This window comes from Eleginops maclovinus, chromosome 4 (assembly GCF_036324505.1).
Source record: "Eleginops maclovinus isolate JMC-PN-2008 ecotype Puerto Natales chromosome 4, JC_Emac_rtc_rv5, whole genome shotgun sequence".
NCBI lineage: Eukaryota > Metazoa > Chordata > Actinopteri > Perciformes > Eleginopidae > Eleginops > Eleginops maclovinus.
This window is the reverse complement of record NC_086352.1, coordinates 31206772-31234760: the sequence shown is the minus strand read 5'-3', so window position 1 is coordinate 31234760 and position 27989 is coordinate 31206772. Positions and strand designations below refer to the sequence as shown.

The window sequence follows — 27989 nt, the reverse complement described above, 5'->3', positions numbered from 1 at the left end:
AAATTAAATGACTGAAAACAAAAAATGTGATGCATATTTCTTTTGAAAGTATGGCAGTTTTGGACATTTCTACTGATAAGATCTTTGATCTGCTGAAATAAAAATAATCAGTCAAGCAGCACCATCTATGAAGTGAATTTCCATACTTTAGGAGTGTGTGTACATATAATGTAGTAAAACAGGGAGAATGGCTGCACTGCTACAAGTGAAGGGCAAAAAAACAATACAAATCCTCACATTTTTCAAAATATTTATTTAAAATCTATTTGTCAATACTTTATACACATGTATATTGGACAAACTGTATCTCAAGTCAATAAACATATCACAAAATGGCATTCTAACTTTTCTATACAAATCACTTTCAATAAAAAAAAGAAAATCCCTGTTCTTTTACAAAAATGGTGTCCTTTCTAGAATAAAAAAAATCCAGAAATCCAGTTTAAAACATTTCTAAATATATTACATCAAAGTATTTAATAGTAGACATGCAGCCTCAATGCTTACCAGTAACTACTCCCAGAATACACTCTATGCCCCTTACACACATGCACGTCTCTCACTAAATGTTCTGGCGTCATTATTTTCTTATTTACTGCACGACAGAGACAAAACCACAATACGTCTTCAAGGATGATCCAACACAGGTAAAAGAAATAACATGTTCTACACAGCAGAACATAATGGACAAATGTTTTTGGTTTTGTCACAAGTAACTTGATCTGATTCTCCAAAAGCTGTGAATCCAGTTAACACTAAGTTCCCATGTTATATTTATATTTTAGTGCTGGAACAACTGCTCAAATCAAAGATAACCAAGCATCATACATGTTATCCCAATGTTACAGCAGCAGTACAGTTCATTCTGCTGTATTAATAAGCACTGGGAAATGCCCCCGCTTCCAGGTTAGCATTTGCTGGAGCATTCTGTAGTTAGTTTGATTAATTTATTGTGCAGTTATAGCAATACCACTAACACATACTTTATAGTATTTACTATAGTATGTTCTGGGATTTGGCACACAACCTGTGAATATTTAGCCCTACCCACTCAGTATCAGTTGTACAGAGACTTCTCATTGGCAGTGGTTTATAAATAACATGACACATAATGGGATCATTTGCTTTTTACAGCAGCAATGATTACTTCTAAAAATAATCAAAACTTCATATGCATAGGTTGTAGAAAGCTGTGATTTTTACCTTTCAGTGCTTCTACCACACAATGGACTCATTTGGTAGCAGTCTTGTTAGCAAGATGCTGGTGCTGTGTGTGTGTGTGTGTGTGTGTGTGTGTGTGTGTGTGTGTGTGTGTGTGTGTGTGTGTGTGTGTGTGTGTGTGTGTGTGTGTGTGTGTGTGTGTGTGTGTGTGTGTGTGTGTGTGTGTGTGTGTGTGTGTGAGAGTGTGTGTGTGTTATTGTGTCACCAGTGTAGGTGTAAGTGAGGGTGTTGGTGTAGCTGACATATTAACTCCTCTTCAGTTGGCTCTTGGATCTGCTCTCTGCAGAGAAACAGGAGTGAGTCATGGACAACAGAAGAATGATTGGACAAAATGTAGATATAGTTTGAGAAATTGATTTTTCAGTTATATAAATGATAACAAAACAGTAGACTCAACCTACCTAAACATGAGTTGAACAGAGGTTTCATATCTGATCCTTTCCACATCTGTAACAGAGCAGCTGTGACTACGGTCCCATCTATAGATGAAGTTCTGTTAAAAACAAGGAACAGAGTATTTGTGCTGTTAGCATGTTAGCACCAAAAATAACAGTCAATGTGGTTCATTGATGCACCATGTATTTAAAGACCAGGATATTCCTACATCCAGTACATGGTCAAACCATCCACTCCAGCACATGCACTTTATTCTGCACCGACCAATAGGCTCTCTACTACATACACTCCAATGGGACCCCTCAATAAAAACATCCCACTATGATATTCGGTCTCCAAAATGTTGGCAAAGGCTCCCCATTGACATCAGAAAAGTGGAAAATCAACGTATCTCCAGTGCAGACTGAAAAGCCTCCTGTTTTTCCACTGCAGTCTGGCCAATAATAATATAATTAATGTTTCTAAGTAGCACTAACAAATGTATCGTTTATCTGAAGCCAATTATACTGGTTTATTTAAATGAAATGTAGTGAATGCTACGTTACTGACCTCTAAGATAAGCGCCACAAACAAGTTGACCCACATGACAGAGGAGGTGAGCCACCAACCCACAAAGTAGATCTTTGACCACCTGTAAAAAACAAAACGTGATCATCATCATCATCATCATCATCATCATCATCATCATCATCATCATCATCATCATCATCATCAGTTGCTGTGCAGGAAAGATGTAGGTTCCTTACTCAGTGGTGTATCTGCTGTATGCATCCATGAAGGCCTGCCAGTTGTTGACTATCATGACATCATAGAGCAAGATGATGGACGCCTGAGAGACAGGAAGTACAAAATTGTCTTCATCACAATACCTAACCCATCATAAAGTTACCTGTAAAGCATCTTTGACATCATCAAATGGCAAATAGTTTAATAATACTTTCAAAAGTGCTAATAACAATTACCTGGAACTTAAAAGGACAATAAAAGTCTGACTGTTGTTGTTACTCACACCAAAGTCATCAAAGTTATTGGGCCAGTAGCCCAGCTGCTCATAGGTGCCACACTCCATGCTGAAGTTAGAGGAGATGTTCTCCATGGAGGAGTTAGAGAACGCACTGCAACACAACAACAGAGCAGGGTGTTCGACACACAGCTAACTCATGTCAAATCACACACTTTGTTAATGTCTGCTTTACTGCAGAAAGGTGGGATGTAATGTTCTGGATACAAATCTGGATGCTTTTATCCCTGTCAGGTTGAAGATACAGGTATAGGATCTGAAGTTAGTGTTCCTGCTTGAGAAAGAGCTTCATGTGATGACCCTTGTTGTGTTGTGTCTCCATCATGTGTGCAGAAGGCTTCATACCTCATCCCTGGAGGAGGTTTGATGACTCCCTCAAACAGCCAGATCCCAATCACAGCAAACACATAATACACCACCTGCACAGAGAGCAGGAAGAAGACTGCTGTTGTCAGCATAAAACCCTGTGTCTCTCTAAGTCCAAAAATACGACGAAACAGGTTTTTATGAGCCAGAGACAATGATCACATTTCATTATTTGGTCTATTAAAGAGATTTTCAAACAACTTTAATAATATAGATGAGGCTATTTAAAAATACATGAAAACATATGAATCATTTTTAATTTCACCAGTAGTATTCCTGCAAAGGCTCTGAGGTTCTTCAGCAGGTCCAACAGTGTACTCGCAACCAAAGCCATGAGCTGGACACCAAGAAAGAACATATGAAAGATAAAAAGGTTCAACGGTTTTTATTGTCATGTGCACAGTAACCACAGAGTAGTTATGGAAATGAAAATACTAGGTCCTGAACTCCTCCAACAATGCAACAAATTATACATAGGACATGACACAATATAGGAAAATAAAAAAAGTGCAAAAGATAAAGGAATTTATACGTGATGAGACTGCACTGTTTTGTGTTATGGGATAGAACACACTCCTTAAATCCTGTATACCATCTATCATTGCTATATATATTTTAATGTATATTTGGCTTCTTTAAAATGAATGGTATAAAACCACTTCTACTATAACATTTATGGGACATATTTGCTAATAAAAAAATGTTATTTCTTTTTGTTTGCCCTACCTTGATATCTGGGATGATGCGCAGGAAGCGGAACACAATCAGCATGTTGATCAAACGAACCATCTCCCACAGAGACATCAAACCATGAGAGGATGGATCCCTGTTGACACACACACGCATGCACAAACGCAGGCACGCACGCACGCACGCACGCACACACACACACACACACACACACACACACACACACACACACACACACACACACACACACACACACACACACACACACACACACACACACACACACAATTGGTGATGCTGAGTCAAAGCTTCACACACAGCACACAAGTGTGAGATGCACTTTTCACTTGTTGCAGCAACATTCAAGTAAAAGAGAAAGTTTCAGAGAAATGTTCTGCTGCGGACTTCTAACACCTCTACTTATCCATTTAACAACAATACAGACTTTTGGATTCATTTGGAAATCTATTTGTTTTTTCCCTACCACTTATGTGTAATTCATCATATCCGAATATACAAAAAAATGAATACCTGAGAGGACCAAACTGAAGTTAAATAAACATTTACTCTAAAATGATTTGACGGAAATACAAACCTACCATTGAGAATAAGGAAGCCTGTAAGTGATATATATCGTGATCTGTAGGACCTGATGGAGACACACACACATTTCTATTCATTAAACCTGCAATAACAGATTGTTTTGCCCATTAGTGAGTTTCACCAGTGCTTCATTGTATTATCTTTGACAGAACTGTAACCCTTAAACAACAATCTGGATAAACACAACTTGTCACTAATGATTGTGCTACGATTACTAAATACTGCTGTAGTAGGTGAAACTGCATTTATATGTAAGTATTTTGTTCATATCAACACAGATAGAATACTACGGGACACTGTACAAAACATTGCAAGATCGTGCTGCTCACATAATGTGACAAAAATTGTAAAAAATGAAACTGTTATTATTCACGTGACAATGATAAGAGCCAGTGAGGGTTACCAGGAGCAGGATGGTGAGGATGCCGTCAAAGATGTTGTTCCTGTAGGACAGATACCCTTTCCATCCGAAGGCAAAGATCTTCACGCCCATTTCAAACAGGTAATACAGGATGAAGCACATGTTGATGATCTGGCAGTTGGATAGAGGTAGAGTGATTTAGTCCAATAATGAAGAAGGTTATGTTCACAATTTCAACAGGCAGCACAGAATCAAAAACAGTTAATGAAACCGACTTACAGACTTAATTTGTCTGTGAGATACTTTGAGATGGATTAAAGTGTTAGTTAGGGTGTGTATGAACATCTGCAAGGCATTATAACAACTTAAGCCATAAGGCTGTGTTCACCTCCATGATGTAGTTGTCTCTCTCTGCTGTAGACTTATCAGAGTTCAAAACCAGGACGGTCTGTAACACACAAAACATTTACAAATATAATAAAGTATACAGCTTGATATGGTGTGAAAACAAAACATGTAAAATTGGTGGTGGTCAACGTGTCCGGGAAGATTCAATTTCTCAGGCAAGCGTGAGGAATTCCAGTAAAAGAAGCTTTTCCTAGTCTAGTAAATAACCGCCTAATAGAAATACTGATATACAGTACTGTATATGTGTGTGTGTGTGTGTGTGTGTGTGTGTGTGTGTGTGTGTGTGTGTGTGTGTGTGTGTGTGTGTGTGTGTGTGTGTGTGTGTGTGTGTGTGTGCAACTTACACATATGGACACGACATTGGCCAGGGCCACTGCGTTGCCGAGTATAGTGACATAGTAGTGACTGAAGACATTCTGGAGTCTCTGCAGGACTGGAGAGTTGTATTCGGGCAAAGGAGGGTGCTGAGAGGAACATACACACACACACACACACACACACACACACACACACATACAAACACACACACACCCGTAGTAAGATATATAAAGCAGAAGTCAATTGAATCATAATGTTGAATAAGCAGCAGAGCCTGTGGGCACAGCTTTACCTCCTTAATGCGATCTTTATCCAGTTCATCAAATATCTTCCTGAACTGCTCTCGATCCATGTAGCCCACATCTGCATACTGCTGAGCCTCCTGAAGTCCACATGACATAAAGGAAACAGTCAAGGTGAGGAACCAGAGGATGCATCTTATCATCTGTATGTCTAATAACACACTCAAGACTAGAAGGCTAGAAATCATGTGGCTGGGACCTCAAAGTTGTCTCAACAACATTGTGTCTCCTAATTGTGCTTTTGTATCATACAATTGAATCTATTAACCAACTCCTGAAAAAGATATATATAGCTTTTTAGCTGCTATGTTCACCAGCTAGTCTCTACCTGCCAGGATTATCAGAGCTGTCTCCTTAACAACTTGTTTTTGCCTTAAAACCAAAACAATCAGCTCAAAGAAGCTTAAACTCTTCACAGAACGGAGGGGTAACTACAGAAGTGGAGATAACTGTTTTGAGTTTGTCACACACTGCAACCCCTCTCATAGTAAAGATTGATCGTTATGAAATTCAACAACAAAATAAACCTGTTTCAAGTGAATAAACGGTATTAAATAAGTGATTGTGTACTTTTTTGAAGCCTTGAATTTGGTATTTTGGCCTTTGCCATACTTTAATTTGGAATCTGAAGTGACACATGAGGGTGGAACAAAGTCCAAGCAAATCTGAACGCAACATTTTTAGCCAACTATTAACATTAATACACTTTTAAAACATGGCAAGCTGTCAATCACAAGCTGGCCACGTCCTATAGCATTTCGTGCTTTATCAGCTATTTTAGTGTAAAAGGGATAATATTTTAGAGATTTAACATCATACTTAAAACAAAAGATTAAGACAATAGAATAAGAATTGTGAGAAGTAGGGTCATCAACTCATAGACTTCTGTACAATCGGAGTCATTTTTAACCAGTGTCGCCCCCTGCTGGATGTTACACAGAATCCAAGTTTAATGCACTCGTGGCAATTTCTACACAAGTGTGTGCACTATATACAGTATTTTATGGGATTATAAGAAAAATAGAAAATCAGATTGATACTCAGATGAAAGATGGAGCATGATTCCCAACCGTTTGTGTAGGTAAGTTTCTTTTGTATAGTTTCTAATTTTCTAAAAAATACGTTATCATAGTTTGTGGCACAGTGGTGTGTGTGTGTGTGTGTGTGTGTGTGTGTGTGTGTGTGTGTGTGTGTGTGTGTGTGTGTGTGTGTGTGTGTGTGTGTGTGTGTGTGTGTGTGCTCTTACCGTAGTGATAGCTGTTCTATAATAGCTCTTCATCTGGACCCTGGACATCACCTTCAGCACCACATCAACAGCCACCCCCTCCCTGTCAGAGATACAATACAAGTCTCTCCATGTTTTCCGTTTATTTTATATAATGGAAAAATATGACTAAACAATAAAAACAATTCAATGACAAGCCCGCGCAGGCCTTACTCAGCAGCCCTTTCCGCTCCCTGGCAACTAAGGATTTGGAAAGCAGCTCGGATCCCCAGGCGTCTCCTGATGATGGACGTTTGGACAGACATCTGGACCAAAACAAGAACACAAAGACTCCCACAATTGAAAAAGTAGTTTTACTAGAGTAGTTGTGCATTTGTGCTACCTTTTAATGAACTGTCATGATCTATATTTTGTCTTTCTGTTTTTATTTTGAAAAGTATTCCCTCCTTTTGTTTTATTTGGGTTCACTTCCTATCTTTGTGTTTTCCCACCTTTGTGATTGTTTGCCCGGCCGTGATTCTTTCCACCCGTGTTTGATCACCCTGCTGGCCTCTCTAGCTGTGTGTTGTCAATGTGAATAGTCTGTGTGTGTATAAACCTGTCTCTCCCAGTGTTCTCTTGCAGACTCTCGTGAATGACCACTTCAATGATTCCCCTGGTGTGTTTTAGCGTGTCAGTATTTCCTGTATCTGTTTGTGTCTGGGTTATCCCCCATGTTCCCTGATGGATTTTCTGCCTGTGTTTCCTTGAGCTATCCCAGTTGTTCCTCATTTAGTTTTTAACATTTTCCTTTGTATTTTTACCTTGCCCACTCCCTTTAGTTTCTTGGGGACAAGTTTTCTGTTACACACTTTGGAATAAAGCTAGGCATTTGTTATCTATCCTTGCACCCCTTTTGTTCAGCATGTGAACTGCCTTCCATAGCTCATGACATTTATTTTGTCAGAATGGTGTAACACAGCTAGCCTCCTCTTATATTCCAGTAGATGGCAGCCACAACTCAGAAACCTATTTCAGAAACGTTGCCAAGTAGACAGGTGACCTGGGAGGGTGACCTGGGAGTCTTAAAGGGCCATACACATGGAATTGAAAGTAAACAGGTAGATGTAATTTAGTCACTACTATAAACTCACTTTTGATGACCATTTCTATAAGCATTTGTCCTGACCTTTCAGGACATCCATTGGTTTGTTTTGTTATACGATGTGCTTCAGCTTGGCTTGAAAGAGAACACAAACTAACAAATTAAATTACGTTTTATGGACTACACCATTCTGCTGAAGGTTTTTTTTTCTACAGCAATGAATATAAACCAAAGTAAAAAACATGCTGCTGTGCTTCCAGTGGCTTACAGTAAGAATGGGACGAGCTGTAACTGCAAGTCAACTCCCATGGTGATGTCATACTGTGTGTGTGTGTGTGTGTGTGTGTGTGTGTGTGTGTGTGTGTGTGTGTGTGTGTGTGTGTGTGTGTGTGTGTGTGTGTGTGTGTGCGTGCGTGCGTGCGTGCGTGCGTGCGTGCGTGTGTGTGACTCACCAGTAAATAGCCCCTGAACTGGTTATAGATGATGGCTGTCAGTAAGTTCATCAGGCAGTAGGTCCCTGCCAGGAAGCACAACAAAGTTTCAGAAATGCTTACTCAACATTGAGTGCACTGCATTGGCACAGACCATAATAATCACTGCTTACCGATCACGCTGAAGCTGACAAAGAAAATGGAGTAGCCTCTGTTCAGGGAGTAGGCAGGGATCATCACTGTGACAGGAGAGATAAATGTTTAAAAGAGCTCTTCACAGAAACTGTAAACATGTTTGTTATGTGAGTGAGTGTGTACCGTCGGGGTTGTTGGCAGTGGTGAGCAGCACCAGCAGAGAGGTGAGGGAGCTAGAGAAGTCTCTGAAATGTAACTCCCACTCCCCGTTCCGCTTCGGATCCTGAACACAAAAACAGAGAGACAGTGATGAACCGAGCCAAGGAGAGCCGCTCACTTTTTGTGAATGTGATGTCTCAGGAACACCTCGAGAGAATTTCATTACACCGGGCACAAGCTTCCATTTGGATTGAAGGTTTGTGGTAGAATAGTGTGTTCTGCTTATCGAGGTTCCTGAACAAGACAAATGACCCGGAGGTAAGAGGCAGCCGTGGGGAGAGCTGCTTTTATGCTGTAGTCGATAGGAAATAAGCTTCAATACTTCCCTTGATATCTCCTTTAGCCTTGGAAACTCTGGACTACCCTTAATGAAAGGAAAGGAGACGATGCTGTCCCATAAGTCATTGAATCCAAAACATTGACAGTGATGCACCACTCAGCCATTTACAGAAACAAACGACAATACTGAAAAAACGCAGTTCATATACGTTATGTTGCTTATTAAGCATTTTCCATCTTGTGCTGTAACTTAAACTTCTATGTTTTTAACTTTTAACACTATGTTAAATCAAAAGGCCAATGTTATGTTGTTGATATGTAATCCTAACAGTAGCTTACAGAATCCATTTTAAAATTGTATTGCTAACTTATAAAGCATTAAATGGTATGGGACCCTAATATACGTACAGTATGTCCGACATGCTGCTCTGTTACGAGCCACCCAGGGCTCTGAGATCATCGGGGCTTACTAATTGTACCCCGGCTCAGAACCAAACACGCCGAAGCTGCTTTAAGTTTTTATGCACCGCACAAATGGAACTTCCAGAAAACCTGAGGTCTTCACCAACACTGAGTTTATTTTTACAGCTGCTTACCCAGAAGTCATTTCACTTGTTTTATCCTTCCACTTACCTTACAAGTTTACATTTATTGCTTAAAGTATGATTTACTCAAAACTTTTAACTGTTTCAGTTGTATCCATGTTTATAAATCATGCATGAAACAACATTATAGCAACACAATGGCAGAAGTTTCTAGATGCGCTTCTAATCGGTCATCTAAGGAACATTGTAGTTTCATCACAGCAGACGTACAATGCTTTTCCACCACATCATAATGATCTCGTCCAGTACCTCTTTTCCTGATGAGTTCTCCTTCCCATCTTTCCTTAACCCCGTGTTAGTTTCATTTAGGATAAGTAAAAATAGTTGTGAAAATATATAGGACCTGAGACTCACATATTATCTTTGAGGTTGAGGTCGCAGTGACCTTACAAAGCAGGTTTATTTGACAAAACTCAATAACTAAACTAACAGGATTAAATTATGAAGTGATGTCATTTCTGACAGATGTGGGTGTAAACCCCATTTTGACTGGATTCTGGAGGCACACAGCCAATAAGCCGTACTTCTAGTTTTCACCTGTATTGGTTTTAACTCTGGTATATTTGCATTGTGTTGAATTATGCTAAATTGTGGAACTATTAGCAACTTGTGTTTACATGGTCACCATGGATATACTGACAACAGTCACTGGATTACTGCTGATCAGGAAGAAAATGTCCAGACATAGAGGGCAACATCTGAAATGTGGTATTTTGTCAAAAATCAGTGTCAGGGGGGGCGCTAGTGAGCAGGCTATGGAGTAGACGTGTGTCGAAACTCTCCAGAACCTTTTTCTCAAAAAATTTAAAAATAGCACAAGTTGGAACAAATTATCGCTGTTTATTATTTATTTACACTTAGTTACACGTTTCTAAAAAATTATGTGAGAAGACATGGCTGGTAAAGCGCAAAAAAACCGTAACACCGCTTCGTCTGCATCGAGGCCTATGGCCGCCGACACATCCCCGAGCGGCAGTGATAACCCGACCCCCGCCGACATGACCTCAGTGCTGGCGACCGAGACCTTCAGGCAGGAGTTACTCGCGTCGCTACTTGAAGACATTGGACACATTATCAAGCTGGAGATCAGAGAGGTGCTCGAGAGGGAGATGGCGGGGCACTAACACTTAAGAACACTACGACGGAAATGGAGAAGAGCCTGTCCGCGTGCACAGATGATATCACCACATTACAGCACGAGGTTAAACATCTCCAGGCGCAAAATTAATCATTACAAAACAAGTGTGAAGACTTGGAAGCGAGATCAAGGAGGAACAATATCAGGATTGTTGGAGTACCGGAGAGCCAGAACAGCTCTGCTACCGCTGTTTCAGCGCTTCTACAGAAGGCATTTGACCACGATGAGGCCCCGGTACTGGATAGATCTCATCGCTCACTGCAGCCAGCGCCAAGACGGGGAGACCAGCCGCGCGTCATTGTGGCTCGCCTACATTACTTCCATGACTGCGTTAACATCCTTCGCCAGGCCAGGACGACATTCAGATTATGGTGACAGATCTAGAGGGGCTGCAATACTGATTAGGAAAGGTCTTCCTTTCACACCAATTGATATTACACAAGATAACAAGGGTCGATTCATTATAGTAACAGGGAAGCTGTATGGTTACTTGGTAGCACTTGTCAATCTTTATGGCCCCAACTGGGATAACCCTCAGTTTTTCTCCAGCCTCGTTGAAAAACTCCCAGACCTTAATTCACATTTGTTGATATTAGGGGGAGATTTTAATTGTACTTTACAGCCAGCCTTAGACAAATCTAATCCTAGACAAAACAACGTGTCCAAATCAGGTGCACTACTTATATCCTTCATGCAATCTTATAAATTATATGATCCTTGGAGACACGCCAACCCCTCCACTAGACAGTTTCCTTTTTTTTTCGCCAGTTCACCTTTCATATAGAAGAATCGACTTTCCTTATTGACTATAGAACATTGTCCTTTGTAACTGATAGCAGATACCATAGTATCACAATTTCGGATCACTGCCCTGTCCAGTTGGACATGTCATTTCCGAACAGTTCTGTGCCCCAGCGCTCATGGCAACTAGACCCGCTGCTATTAAAACAACCATCATTTGAAAAGGTAATCTCTGACCAAATAGACTTCTTTCTCCTGACAAACACTACCCAAGGAATGTCATATGGCATCATATGGGATTCGCTTAAGGCATATCTCAGGGGTCAGATTATCTCATATGTAACTCATAAGAAAAGAGAACGCGATAAACGCCTCAAGGAGTTGAACCAACAAATACTGAATATAGACAATCAACTGGCCCGCAACTCGACACTTTTTAAGGAACGGTTATTGCTACAAACAGAATTTGACAACCTCTCTATAAGACAGACTGAACGGATGATGTTAAAAACAAGACAAAAATACTATGAACATGGTGAGAGGGTAGGGAAGTTATTATGTCACCAACTTAAACAAACAATGATACAAAACGCAATCCCAGAAATTCGTGTCTCATCAGATTCGACTTCTTCACATCCACAAGCTATTAATGATCGCTTTAAAGCATATTATACCGAACTTTACAAATCACAGGCTTCAGCAAACGTGGTGGCCCTTCAGGATTTCTTAGATGACCTACCCCTACCACAAATCACTACGGAGGACAGAGATTTACTTGATGCCCATATAACGACAGAGGAGATAACACAGGCAATCCATGCAAAATGGAAAAACGCCTGGTCCAGATGGATTTCCTGTAGAATTTTACAAGACGTTTGTTTCCAAGCTGGCACCGTTTTTACGTTTAATGTTTCAAGAAATCACTTCAGACAAGAAACTACCACCCACCATGACACAGGCTACTATATCAGTTTTGTTGAAGAAAGACAAGGACCCATTGGACTGTGGCTCATACCGTCCGATCAGCCTACTGTGTTGTGATTACAAGATTCTTACAAAAGCTCTATCGCGTCGTTTACAAACAGTGATACCAAAAATTATTGATCCGGATCAAACAGGGTTTATACCAGGACGGCAGTCGTTTTATAATATGAGGCGTTTGTTCAATGTGCTCTCTTCTAACCACTCAAGCCCGCAGGCAGAGGTTGTGCTCTCACTCGATGCAGAGAAGGCCTTTGACCGGGTTGAGTGGGATTATCTATTTACTGTGCTTGATTAATTTGGATTCGGCCCCATTTTTACCTCATTGGTTAGGATATTATATGCATCACCCATGGCCTCAGTACGTACAAACTCCATTAGATCCAGTTACTTTAGGCTACATAGAGGTACACGGCAGGGATGCTGCCTCTCACCATTTTTATTTGATCTGGCCATTGAGCCGCTTGCTGCATCCTTGAGAACACAACAGTGTATTGCGGGTATCACCAGAAATGAAACGGTGCATAAAGTGTCGTTGTATGCAGATGACCTCTTATTATATATATCAAACCCAATGGAATCAATCCCCAAACTTATACACACACTACAGCAATTTGGAAAACTATCAGGTTATAGTCTTAACCTAACCAAAAGTTTGCTCTTCCCCACAAATCAACTAGCTAAATCCACAGATTATAGCGGCTTCCCATTCAAATTAGAACAACAAGCTTTCACCTATTTGGGCATAAACGTTACACGGTCATATAAGGACCTATTTGACCATAACTTTAAAGTTTTGTTAGAACGTACTAAACAGGACTTTCTTGAATGGTCAGCTCTCCCTATCACACTAGCGGGCCGAGTTAACACAATCAAGATGACAGTGCTACCACGGTTCTTATATTTGTTTCAGATGATCCCGATTCTGCTAACCAAGTCATGGTTTAAACAACTGAATAGCCACATCACTAGTTTTATTTGGGGCACCTCCCACCCGCGAATTAAGAGAACTTCACTAGAGATGCCCAAGAGCACGGGGGGACTGGGCCTGCCTAACTTACTGTTTTATTACTGGGCAGCTAACATCTCCAAGTTGAATTACTGGATCTCTTTACATAAAAACAAAGCGGGGCCAATGTGGGCCACAATGGAACTCGAATCTAATTTGCCGCTTTCTGGCCAGAATATACCCTAACGTCAATCCTGAATGTCCAAGATGCAGCCACAATCCAGCTACAGTGGGTCACATGTTTTGGTCATGCAGGTCTCTAAACAGCTTCTGGACCAACATTTTTGAAGCTATATCTTATATACGTGGTGTTAATGTAGACCCTGACCCAGTAATCGCCATCTTTGGGACAATACTTCCAGAAAAACATTTTACTAACTTACAGATGAATGCCGTAGCGTTTTTAACCCTGATGGCGCGGAGATCAATTCTCATACAGTGGAAGTCGGTAAGCCCTCCCTCATTCAAACCTGGACTCCCTTTATAGAGTTTATTGAGAACCTATCTTTCACCTGACATCCCTTTAGCATGCCAGCCTTTGCAGATGTAGAGTGACCAGCTGGATTTATGTAACAGATAAGATTTTCCCCATCATGTCTTCTGTGCAGGAGTGTACTTTATGGAAGCCTACATATGCTAGGTATTTATTTATTTATCTATTTTCTCCTTTTGGGTGGATCAGATGCATATGTACTTGCGAGTATGCACTTGTATATGGGTACATGTGTATATGTGTGTATGCTTTTGTGTGTATAAGTCACATGTATGGTTATATGTGCGTGAGTACGAGTGCGTCCATGTAACTAGGACTGTGCAGGTGTGAGAACATGTGCACATCTTTATTTATTTATTTTGTTATTTTATTTATTTTTGTTATTTTTATTTTATTTTGTAGCCTTGTGGGAGTGGGTGGGCGGGATGGTGTATTGTTTTGTGTTCTGTAAATTGAAAAAGTTCTGTAAATAAAGTGCTTAAAAATAAATACATTTTAAAAAATCAGTGTCAGTGGTCCAGTCCAGTTCAGTAGGGTGTGTTTTACAGGGCGTGACCACAATGACCTGAACTCACCTCACTCTTAGCAAACAGCAGCATGCCGATCATAGTGAAGAGGCAGAGGTGGAGCGCCAGCAGCAGGATGACACTGCACAGACAGGAGGACACACACACACACACACACACACACACACACACACACACACACACACACACACACAAAACACACACTTGTAGTGGGGGCAATGAATACTGAAAATCTGAATCTTTTTCTTTAAGATAGACTCCATGAAAACAGTGTCTTAAATATTATCAGAGGTTGATGCTATGACCATCAGTTTTACTCATTCCGACATTGTTTTTTTGCAAAATCTTCTTTTACTTTGATATGGTGGATGGCTAGTACTACAATACCCATGAGCCCCAGTAGCTCTTACTATAAGCATAGGCCAGTCAGCAATGCAACAAATTCACCAAACATAAAATAACCGAAAATGATCCAAAACAGAGCCAGAATCCGAAAGTGAAAGTAGCCACACTGCAGACTGTTTATTACAGAATGCACATTTCTGTTAGATGAACAAACTAAACCAAATAGTTTAAAGCTCTCAAATGACCTTATTCGTAATGAAATGAAAGAAGTAGTTGAATTCCCCTGTACATTTTTATTTTTAAATAAATATTCTACCCCACATTTTCTAAAAAATTTGCCCATCCTTTGTGCTGATGAGTCTGAAAAGTAATCCAACTGTCAGTCACAACACATAGTGTTTTAAGCTTTGTGTCTGAGTAACTATAACAAATATGTAGCACCTTAAAACAATCCTCTCAGTCGCTCAAGATCAATTGTCATAACACATTTACTGTATCTGTGATGTTTCAGAGCTATGTGATCACTGCGTGTCTCGCTGAGAAAGTATCAAATAATAGACCCGCCTGATCACTGATCTGTATTTACCTACAGCGAGCCATTTTGCACGTCTCACTGCTGCACATCCTGTAAATCAACCAAAACAGATGCCTATACTGTGCACATTTCACCTTGCCTTCGTGTTTGAAATGTCAATTGCGTGTGCAAAAAAATGAAAGGGGAGAACTGATGGAAGGATTGCACAGTCCACTCTATCTGTGCAAATGATACAAAAGTAAACCTGCAAAAGGTCAAATGCTCTCCTATCTGCACGGCCATTTGAATGTAATATTTGAAGCAAAATTGAAAGAGTCAGATACCTGGCAATCTCTGGAAGAGTCCTCTTGATGCACTTCAGCGTCTTTTTCATCAGGGAAGAGTTCTGCAGGAGGAAGAACGGCCGGAGGAGGCGCCGTACTCTAAGTCTCTGACGAACAGACAAAAAGACAAGTTCACTTTTTATTGCAGTATGAGTCATGATTCATTTGAATTCACTACTTAGTTTGTATGCTATCTGAGTTTCTTTAGGAGTTTGAGCTCTATAATTTGAACTCTGTAGCGCCGTTTTCTGCCTTTAAATGTCCCTTTAGAAAATATAAAACATTGCCTCTAAGACTTATGTTTATCCTATAGAAGTTATAAATTGTATGTTTTAAGCACAGCCTCCAGTGTAGTGTACTAAGTATTAAAAAACTTCAAAGAAATGGACATTTTTTCATCACTGCTGGTTGATGTCAAATGCAGCAAAACCAGTGTCTACTTGGTTAACCCTAAATTGAGTTCGTAATGAGAGTGGACTACAGTCTTATTTGTACTCCAAATGACGTCTCTACAGCTAGAACCATAGTTTAAATCTCCAGCCTTTCTTTCCACAGACTAAACAAGTTTAGGATCCACTCCTGTATGAGCTGATGGTCTTTGAATGCTTTTGTTAAATGCTGCACTGCACTCTTCTGAGCACAAGAGAACCTCACCTCATCACACACCATGCTGACAGACAGAACCCAGTCGATGCCACAGAACACAAGGACTGCTGTGTAGCCGATCAGCCATTTGCTCTTTCTGAATTCTTCCCAGCCAATCAGGTAGCTCTGAGGAGAAAACACATGGAGTGAAGCAGCGGTGAAGCAGGGATTGGATTGTGCACCCCTAAAGGCAATAACCAGTATTTGGAAACATCAAATATGGTATAGTCCAGGTCAGGGAGGCCAACATCCTGGAGAAGTTTTCTTCCCTGGCTGTGCTCACCTTCACAGCGAGGTCCAGAGAGAAGATGAGCAGGCAGAGCATCTCGAGGCCCTCAGTGAGGCCGCAGGGAGGCTGCCCCGCCGGAGAGCGGAACCTGGGGTCCGAGGAGATGGAGAGGGAGGAGGGCCGCTCCACAAACGCCAGCAACAACAGCACTGCAATGGTGAGGCCCAGGCCCCTGGTGATGGAGGCATGGTAGAAAAAACATTTAATTTATAAATGCAAATTCTCAAGATAATTCATACGACTTGGGTTACTGAGGAGGCTTACCAAACAGTGTTGTCTGAAGTTCAATCTCGAAACAGTTTAGACATACTGTTTACCCTCATCCTCCAGTCTGAGGTACCCACAGACCCACTATAAGAGCTCACAGGGGCTTTACTCTACCATTGCATTTTCAGGACTTTGTCAAAATGACCGATATCTATAATATGTATTGGGTTCCGGGGGGAACAGTTCAAAATCATCTAATTCAGTTTAATAAGATGAAGTAGAATAGATAGACAAAATGTTTGTTTCATTAAAATAACAGACGCAGATGCGGCAGACACAGACTTCTTTGTGTTATCCGTCTAATTTTGTTTGAAATATTATGCAAATAAACTGTAACTCTCCCACAATAATAATAAGATTTAATTTAGCTTCAGATTTGACATTTCAGCAAAGACTTGTGTTCAGAAAACATTAGAAATCTCAGGAGTTTTTTTCACTGCACTTGTACTTGTTATAGCAGCAATGGAATTCAAATCATCTGTGAAAAGGGCCTATTGGTATAAAACACACAACTCTACAGTTTCTGTCCCTGAGGCACTAATACTTCTACCCGTTGCAACTCAAGTACAGTTTTATTTGTCGACAACTTACCACTGGCATATCCTGGAGTAGTACCAGCGATACAGGCGGAGGGAGCGGGCATCCACCCGGTGGTTGATAGACCGGTACTATACACAAACAAACAAACGTTATCAGTTCCTGGTACCTTTCAAAAGAATTGGGGATTACTATCAGGATTACAATTTTACAAAAGAACTAAAAAGAGCATGTAGTGTGTGTTGTAAAAGGATCAGATGTTATCTCATCACTGTAAGCTGTTCTGCTCTGGAGGCTAATACTTTAAGTGTTATCAACTGCCTGAATCTGCTTTATGTTTTCACTTTCTTTGGTTCATTTGTTCTTTTTTTTATTCAGCAGGTGTTCATAAAATAGTGTGTGTGAGCTTAACTGTGTGTATTAAATTAAAACTGTAGTATGTGTTCATGTGTTTCATTGTTGGTGTACAGGCTACTACCTGAATATGCTTAATGAGAGGCAGGTTTTCCTATCAATAACGTCTCTGACCAGAGGACACATTTTAGGTCCTTCATATCCTCTTTTCTAAGGTCACATTGTTCTGTTGTCTTACATAATACACTTCAGTAAAAAAACACCTTATTGATATTTATTTTTTTCTTTAACCTATTTGCATTGCATTTGATATTGTGGTTATCCAAAAGTAACGGACAGTAATCAGGTTACACTACTTTTGTATTTTGATTAGGTTACTGATTACATTCTCTTTACAGCTAATACAATACATGTTTAAAGTAACCCTAACAACCAAAGACAGGTTCAATCACACCACCATGTCATACTGTTCTGTTGTATTTAATTGACTTTTTTCTATTAGTTACCAAAGGAGAAATAAGAAGGGAAAGTGCTTACCTGTATGGCGTCCTCGATAAATACAACAGCTTGCTGGAGGTAGAGCTCCTCATCACCTGTGAACAGTGGGACAGATGTAAGCAGCAGCACCATCTGAACAGTGTCTCAGACGCAGGAATAACAGATATCTTTACATCAGAAATATTCTGAGCACAGTGGTCTTAACTCTCCTGAATCTCTAAGTGCACCACTCAGTGAACACCTGCTGTGACTGAAGCAGACAGCAGAAACTGTGTTGTGGATGTTGTTGACCGAGGAAATGGTTGAATTTGGAGCCGGAAGGTCAAGACTGGGAAAAACAGGAACCGAGATACACCTGAATGCTTTGACAAAGATGTGGCTTTTTTTTTGCAAACTCTACTCAAACACAAGTCTGAACAGAAAGTTAAACCAAGTTAACTGCAAATAAACAGAAGTAGAATAACATAGAACTACCTTTATGCATACGAGAGACAGAATAAAAAGGGGATTTTGGCCTTTTCAGACCAGTTACAAGCACAACAACCCATTCGCCGCGAAAAAAACAAAAACAAAAGCATAATAGGGCCTCTTAAAATTCTGAGGATGATGTTTACTTCTTTGATACCTTTCATGCTTTTGTTCTTCGAAACCTACCTGGTGATCATGAAATCCCCCCTTTACAGATCTTGAACAGTATAGACTTAATCTTAAGAGACTCGTGTGCCTGCCTGCTGCCGGTTGACAGAAGAAAGACATCGGGCCAACAGGAGGACTCCGCGGGATTGTTTCATCGGGGAGATACGTCTATGGATCGGCCGTGTGGAGGGAATATGAGCTCCATCTAGCGCACCAAGAAGGGTACCATAACTGACTAAAATCCCGGGTACTTTTATTTCTTTTCTTTTGAACCGAGTCGTGGAATATGTGTTGTTGTTATTAAGTTGACATGTTAATAAAGTAAAGTACAGATTGACGATCATTTCAGGTACAGTTCGGGTATTTCTGATAATGGAATATTTCTCTGATGGTAATCAGAGTGGGGGCTCTAAAGCTGATATTTGGAGTTGCATGGGAGATTTATTATTTTGCAGTATAGCTACGGTCTATCGCCGTGCTACCTGAGGGCTTTTAGTGACCAAAGTGAGAACCCTAGATAGGAGAGCTTATAGTAGATCCCACCACAGCTCCTCCCATGCTCGTAGTACTGTCTTGGTTTACTTAACCTTAGTGGTTGGGAGGGCTACACTAAAATATTTTTTTTTTCAAAAAAGTTAAAATTGAAATCTTTAACTTGAAAAGAAAAAAAATTAAGTTACTCCACAAATTAGATTATTTTAGCTATTCCTGTCATATACTACTTTGTTTGCCACTTAAATTCATGCAGGAACTTATGAATAGATGATAATTATTGTATTCTTGTTAAATGTAGAGGTGTTAGAAGTCCGCAGCAGAACATTTCTCTGACAGTTTCTCTTTTACTTGAATGTTGCTGCAACAAGTGAGAAGTGCATCTCACACTCGTGTGTCTGTGGTGTGTATCAGCCGTGTTAAGTCCTGTCTGTTGCACCCACCCACCCTCAAGACACATCCTGCTGTGTGTGAAGCTTTGACTCAGCATCACCAATTGTGTATATGTGTGCGTGCCTGCGTGTGTGTGACTGGCCACAACTGAGTCATTGTGTCTTTGTGTGTAACGGCTGGATGGAAGAGTTCAGTCATTAAACATGATCAGCTGACCGCAGTGGAACAAGCTCTGATAGCTTCTCTGATCCAGCACATGTTCAATCTCCACATAATATATTCATTTTAGAAAACAAAAAGCTATCTTCTACATTGGTTCGATTTGTTTGCCTTGGTTAATCACAAACTGTGCAGAGGTGGAAGAAGTTCTCAGATCTAAGTAAAAGTAGAAGTACCGGAGTGTAGGAATACAATGTTCCAAGTAAAAGTCCTGCATTCAAAAAGTTACTCAAGGAAAAGTACAAAAGTATCAGCATCAAAATATATTTAATGTACAAATATTAAAAGTACTCATTCTGCAGATTGGCCAATTTCAGAATAATATATCTGATGCAGCTAGTTTAAAACAATGTAAACTTTAAATAAATGTGTTATGTCGACAATGGACTGTATATATATGTCACATAACTGTATTAAGTTGAACCTAATATATTTTTATTTAATATATTATTTATTCTAACTAACCTAATACAGTTATGTGAAATCTGTTGACAAAAAACATTAACAAATTAAATTCAACGTTTCAGTTTTTTCAGTGTGGAATGTTACTCCAGGTTTAAAGTCGGATTTAACTGTTGTTTATATTTCACATTAATGCAAATCTCAATTAAAGTAGGTCTCTTAAAATTGTAATTCAGTACAATACTTGAGTAAATGTACTAAGTTACTTTACACCACTGCACATATGTCACCTCCACTCTTATTAACCGGCACACAGCACAGTGTCAGGTCTGTTTCAGAAGGAGGGGACTCATGAGTTCTATGCTAATACTGATATAGCTGCAGCCTATTAACAGAACATAAATGATGTTTCTGTTCAAGTAAACGATGGACGGGGGAAACATGGACTCTTAGATTCAACGCGGATCTCTTGCGACAATAATTATCAATGCAGAAAAGTCAATAATTGCTAAATTAAACCAAATTCTGGGCAGTTTTATAAAACCGGGCTGTGCTATACTTACTCAATGCTGAATTGTAACGTACGTAAAGACATGAGTTTACTATTTTAACTTTAGCTACTTTTACCTTTAAAATGATGCTGCTACAGGCACTCATATTTCAGGTTGGGACACTTCCAGCTGACATGTCTTATATTTGGTAGAGCTATTGTATTAAAAATAATAGAAAATGACAGTGAATAGATTGATCATGACCTAATTACTACATTTTATAGGAGGAACAAGGCTAATCAGAGTAAAAAGAAGTAATAAAAATGTATAGAAATCTACAATTTCGATGAATCTGAACCGTAATCAAAATAGTAAGCTGTCTGGAGATTCACCCTCCTACTACAAACACCTTGATCGCTATTTTTTTTTAGCTATTGGAATAAGGAATACAATTCCAAAATGTTGAGTTAGTATGCTTGTCTTTCATATGCTAGAATAAACATGTCTGTTAGAGCCATTTTTTGGTTTAGACCATTTAGATTTATTTTTGTATGCCACATTTCTGTTTAGAATATTATTAAATAACTTATTTAATAATATATATTCATGCGCATTTCTGTGTGCCCTTATATAGCGTGGCAATCACACATGGCTGGTGACCTTAGACTGGAGCCAGTATAATCTTTTTGACCGTGCTCTTTTTGTAATTGTTTGGAAACAGAGACATACCTTTTATTTTACGTTAAAACAAGAAAGCCTATGTTTGTTTGTTCAACTCGATGATCTCGGTATGTGTTTTTTGGGAACAAAGAGAGGCGTATCACGAATCCCGACATCCTGAGAGTGGCCTTTTAATTCAAAAAAGGAAAGGACTAAAACGCCACGACAATGTCCTACTGTTGCCATGGTGAGGTTTCCAGGTTTGAACATTGTCACAGAATTTAGCAAGTGACTCTGGGATGTTTTGGTGTTAAGATCAATAAAAGAATGCAACATGATGGTCTTGCAGTTTTAGATGTGTTGGCTTTTTACGGCACTATGCCAGCAATTTTGCTTCTAGTCTCCTTGCAAATTTAGGGTTATACATATTTGATACTGGAGTCGTGTCATGATCCTGCTGTTATGTTGTTTCCTGTTTTATGTCTGTCCTTGTGTCTTGTCTGATTTTACTTCCTGTCTTTTGGTTTTCCCATCTGTGTGATTGTCTGATTGGGTTCACCTGCTGCCCCTGTGTTTGTACCTCCCATCCATAGCTGTGTCTTGTCTGGGTGATTAGTATTGTGTGTGTATATACCTGTCTCTCCTTGTGTTCGTGTCTGTTTTGCAGAGCTTCTTCCTGTGTTCCTGTTCTCGTTCCTCATGCCCTCCGGTCTGTACTCGTTTAATTTTTCTCTTTTTCATTGTTTGTTTTGCCTTGTCTGGTCCCCCTGTTTATGTCATCAGCTTTTCTTAATTAAAAGCTTGATTTTTGTTACGTTTTACTGCCTCCCTCTTTACAATTTGTTTGTGTCCAACCTTGACAAGTCATGAAACTAATCTTTAATGTCTAATCTATGTCAATTCAAGAGGCTTTCCTAAACATTTCACTGTTCCTTCTATAACCTAATTAGTTAAAAGGATTTCGATCAAAACTCCAAAATATGACCACATTTTTTTTTCCCATACTACAAAAGTAATTTAAGGACATGTAATGCACCCTAAGCCCTGATGTGGCGTTATAATTCCAAAATCCAGGCACAAACACAAAGTGCATGACAGGGAAACCTTTCATCTACAATACCCCAAGTCATAGGACACATCATTGCTGCTTTAACTCGATTAGCTTTAAAGGGCCTGGCTAAGGGTTTAACTCACTAAGTACAACAGTTGACTTTGTGTCCATCATAGTAATTTAAATTACATTTTTAAAAAAGGCTATAGGAAGCTTTCAATGTGTGTAAAGAAATACAAATGCCCAAATAGTTTTATACATTTTTATAATGCCTCAACACTTTAATATGTCACTTTTTTTATAACTCATTTTTAGCCATAGTTGTGTACTTATTTGTCTTTTTTTTTATTCTATTACTATCTGCTTTTCTTCTCAATATTTAAAGTTAGTTACTCTCTATTATTGCAAGCCTTTCTTGACCTGTTTGCCACTTTTGCTGTAACACTGTAAATGTCTCTGCTGTGGAACTAATAAAGGAATTCTGATTCTGATAACTGCTTTTCTCATTTGTGTAATTGTTCTTTTCTTACCACCTTCTGATTTTGCACTATTCCCCCTTGTTCTACACCAATAACACCTCTGTACTGCTTTTGGTTTTATAGCACTTAAGAGTAAATGATTCCATTCTGACATAAGAAATATATGAACTGGTTTGACACCTGAGCGGTGATGCACCACAAGGAGCATGCCAACTCACATATCTAGATCCAACAAACACTCCAGTGATGCACTTTATTGTATATTTGGTTTGGGTCGGACTGTCAGTTGGACAACATATTAGAGACTAACATTAGAAGACATGACCATCGGATTTGGGAATTAGTATTATAATTGTATTACATTTTACAGAATGAAATAGTTTATAAATCTGAACAGTTCAACACAGTAGTTGTGCTCTTAATATATACTGAAACTATTCAGGGATTTGCCGATGTGTTAGATGCTGCGAATGAAGGGCTTAACAATTTGAGAAAACGCTATTTGCTTAACTTATTTTGCAAAAGGAAAACTAATATTACAGGGAATTATAATTTCTGCTTTTTATTTTATTCTAATTTTTCCTTTTTAAAGTTATATTAAACATTATGGTGTGACTTTCTCTTTTTTTTCAGGGGTTTGTAAAAAAAATCTCTAGGATAAAAGAACATCCCTGCAGCATGACAACATTTAAATTAAAATGGTATAGTGACAAATGTTGCCAACAAATTTTGAAATCTGAAGTGGGCCATTATGTTGAATATTTAGCCTTAACAGTAGGGGCACGGTTGATGAAGTCATGTAGGCATAGGCAAGAGGATTGTTATTGTCCAAACCCTACATCATAAGTGTGGTGCAACTGACTTTAAGTGTTTAAAGAAGGATTGTTGTGGTTAGGCAGGGTGGGTTGAGTATCTCAGAAAACATTTTCACCCACAAGGTTTCCTAGCATTTGCAAAGAATGGTGTGAAAAAACTCTGTTGAGAAACAGAGAATGACCACACAGGTGTTACAACTATGAAGGGGCAGGTTCTCTGAACACACAACACGTGGGTGGGAGTGGGTGTTCATCAACGGAGGCATAGGAAACTGCAGCTTGAGGGGGGACAGGCTTATTAAACTGATAATTAAGCGCAGTAACAATGACCTCAGCTGCCAAAGTATGACACTGGCCCGTCGATGCATCAGTTAATAATACAAATCCAACATAAAAACAGAGCAGGGCACAGGAGCTTTCTTCCCCTAGAACCCCAAGGGGCCCCAAAGGCCCAGACTCACAGTGACCATAGTTTAAGGTCATTTGTGTAGATTTGTTTGACTATACAACAATAACATTGGATTTCAAATTGTGCATCATTACTAGTTTATTAGTAGTGTGGTGGCTTCCTACCTTTGTTTCCATCAAGCCACTTAGACCCCTTGTAAATCAGACATTTCCAAAGCGTTATCTTTTAATTAATTTTTTCACTTTACTTACAGTTGTTATGACTGTTTTATCTTCCGATACGTTGATAAATTAAAACATAAATCTTAGACCTTTAATATAGTCAAACAAATAAAAACAGAAGAGGCAAAACTCAAATATAAGAATAAACAAATAATAGTAAGAATGTATTTCTTATATTTTGTGTAGGCTAATGTAACGTAATAGTTCAAAACAATGTTTCAACAGTGTCTCCCATACATGTTGCCCATCTGTGTCTCTCAAAAGGCTGGCGCTGTGGGAAATGTAGTCTGTGGACTACATTGATCACGATAATGTGGCAATATTTTGCCTTTTTTACAAAAACAAAAGACTAGCTCTATAAACCAGGAGAGCCCAATACCAAACCAAATGATTGTGTTTTTTATTGCTAATAATATATATGCAATGCTGAAAGTTGGTTTGTATAACACAACACAATGCTATGTAGAGGTGTAGGTGTCTTTAGGGGCCCATAGGGTCCCTATTGTAGGGTTTGAACTTGATGCTAAGGGAGTATAGCTATTCATAATAAATGTTTATTGTTTCTTTAGTATATATTTTTGCGTTTACTTTTAGTTGAGTAACTTTTTGAATAGGCTTATATGGCTTGTATTTGTAATGGAGGATATTGTTGTGTTGCTATTAGGTGACTTTTGTCCTGAATAACAAACAGAAAAGGTCACCGACCTGAGAGAATGACAGCCGGCTGAACCTCCACTCACCTGGGGCACTATCGACACTGCATGACTGCCCGGCGACACTGTACGACATCCGCCTGCTGCCCGGGGCCCCTCGGTCCTCTGTGCCCGACGAGGAGCCATAATCCCCGGGTGCTCCGTTCATACTCCCGGTCAGCAGACTGTCCGTTTCCATCCGGGACATCTACAAGTTGTCCAGTGTCCGATCCTGCGCTGTGAAAGTGAAAGTAGTGTTGGGGCAGGAGACATTCAGAGTTGACTCCGTCTGCACCGTCAACGGCAGTCAGTCACATAGCTTCACAGAGACTCAGCCTTAAGCAGTAGCAGGGGAATGTGTTTTTAGGAAGTCAGCTCTCTGCCCTGCTCCACCCCCCTCCTGTCAAGTATCACTTTACACCGCCTTAAAAACTCAATCTCCACCTACAGTACAATGCACGTGCTGCAGGCTGCAGTGACATACGAGTTATTTAAGTTAATACTATGGTTTTTAAATAATCCATTAAGTGAAAGTATCGAAAGTACTCAATATGCAGAATGGTTCTTTTCACCATCATATTACATAACCTGATATTTGTATTAATCCAGTTTTGATCACTAACAACTTCATTTAGAGCATTACGTGTGTATAGTTTATCAACGTTGATCCAATGTTCTTGTGATTTTTACTAGGTGGATTATATAGTAAAGTGTATATAGTATGGGCATATATTACAACGTACTTGTAACTATGAGGGTTCAGTACACATTAAAATATTTAACTCGAAATAGTAATGGAATAAAAGTAGGCCTGCAGTAGCTATATTTAGCGTAAAATCCAAGTGAGAGTAGGCTACAAGTATTTCAAAATGAGTAGCTAAATATACTAAGCAGCGTTATTTTATGTATCATTTATATATATTTCCCCACACGGTTACATCGTTAACCAATGTTGTTATACATCAGCATTGCACGGAAAGGTGTGTCAGTGATGCAACATGAAATTGGCTGTGACGCGCGCAGCCATTTTTTTTATATAGTTTTGCTGTATAGTAGGCCTATGGTATTACTATTTTACGTAAACTATCATACGCCTCGTCTTCCACTGCGGTTAAAATCAAATTCCATACTTGTTTTTATATGTAAAGTAGGACAAAATTCAGTGTTGTGCCAGTTCACAGCTTTTCTGAACTAGTTCAAGTTCAGTTCATACATGCTCAAAGTGAACAGTTCACGTTCAAAGTTCACAATTTTAATTCTGAACTAGTTCAAAGTTCAGTTCATTTCACTTTTTTCGTGAGATATTCAAATAAATACTTTTTTTCACACTACGAGCTAGAAATCACTATACGTTCTTTGAAACTGTTCATTGTAGACATTTGCTCATAACACTGCTATTGTGGGTTTCTTAACAGGTGCTGAAACTTGTAGCAATACAGACAAGATAGACCAGTTCTATACTTAGTGCAATGAAATCTACTAGCATTCAATTAAATAAAGAATATATAATATGAAATATGAATATATTATTTGATATATATGATATTATATATACCTATGTGTGTGTATGAAATGAGCAAAACTCTTGAATTGCATTCACACTGGATGGATGTTTTAATTCAATGTGCCGTTTCAAATTCGAGAAGGACGTTGTCGATGTCCTAACTTGTTTTTGCTGCGCAGGTGGACACATCTTACACAGGAAGGAAAGAGTTTTGCCGTCGGGGTCTTGGTTTGCAAGAGTGTAAAATTGTTTTAAATGTTCGTGAGGAGAATCGGAGTCCGTCTCCGTGCCATCACTTCCACTAGCCATCTTGTTTTTGTTTTTTTTAAATCGCAGCGCTTTCTCTCACTCTCGTCATTGGTCTCTGTATCTCTCTATCTCTCTCTCTCGAGCCTCCAGCCCTCCGCGCTCTCGGCGTTGCTATGCCTAAGCCGCTCTGCTGCAATTCATCATGGGTAACGTCGTGCGGAAGCCAGTACGTTTCAACTATTCAACTCAACTATTCTCAGGCGGACACTACGTTGCCCGCAATGCATTGCGCATACAGTGCCAAAACTATCTCTGCGTTGATACATGATTTAAGCGGCACCTACAGGAGGGAGGAACTTTCTCTCTCGTTGCGTTTCAAAAGAGAAAACAGATGTCACTCAGTTTTCAATGGAAAACAAATGCCAACGTTCATTTATAGTGATGTCTGCCGTTCATGACACATAATGTGAACTAATTCACGTTCAAGTTCTTTATTGAAAAATGTGTTGCGTTCAGTTCAACGTTCACGAAAAAATGAGCGTGTTCAATGAACGCGTTCTTTTGAACTCGTTCATGCACAACACTGACAAAATTAAGCTCGAGCATAAGGTCAGTGAACCACCCTTCATGTAAGTGATCCTATTTTTCATGATCTAAAAAAGTACGTGTTTTGCAATAAGTGGATGGATAGGCCAATGTAAATGTGTGTCATGGTCGAGTCAGGAACAAAACATTTTTCAACTTTGTTGCCTGCACATCAAAAAGACTATCAGTGTATTATAAACATGTCATAAGACCGAATCTATTGTATCTATTTAATTTAGTATAATTATATTCAATGCTATGTTAGAGGCAGGGTGATCCGGACTGTGATCGTTCCCTGGTTGCTTTGCTTCGTCTCTAGCTGCATGATGTTAATTTAAACCATCA

At 39.4% G+C, this 27989-nt stretch overlaps 1 protein-coding gene across 1 annotated transcript; it reads right to left on the bottom strand.

Annotated features, from left to right (window-relative positions):
* Positions 1 to 233: 233 nt before the first annotated feature.
* On the bottom strand, positions 234 to 25647 carry tpcn2 (two pore segment channel 2). The gene is made up of 25 exons (XM_063881705.1): positions 25355 to 25647; positions 18386 to 18441; positions 17549 to 17625; positions 16685 to 16862; positions 16411 to 16527; positions 15757 to 15863; positions 14602 to 14674; positions 8745 to 8844; positions 8600 to 8665; positions 8448 to 8512; positions 7125 to 7216; positions 6933 to 7014; positions 5677 to 5766; positions 5411 to 5530; positions 5047 to 5106; positions 4701 to 4829; positions 4294 to 4343; positions 3731 to 3830; positions 3270 to 3341; positions 2984 to 3057; positions 2627 to 2732; positions 2364 to 2446; positions 2167 to 2248; positions 1623 to 1714; positions 234 to 1501 (listed from the first exon to the last, which is right to left on the bottom strand). Exons 1-25 carry the CDS (start codon positions 25512 to 25514, stop codon positions 1423 to 1425), a joined length of 2310 nt encoding a protein of 769 aa, XP_063737775.1. The 5' UTR covers positions 25515 to 25647; the 3' UTR covers positions 234 to 1422.
* Between the last annotated feature and the right edge of the window lie 2342 nt (positions 25648 to 27989).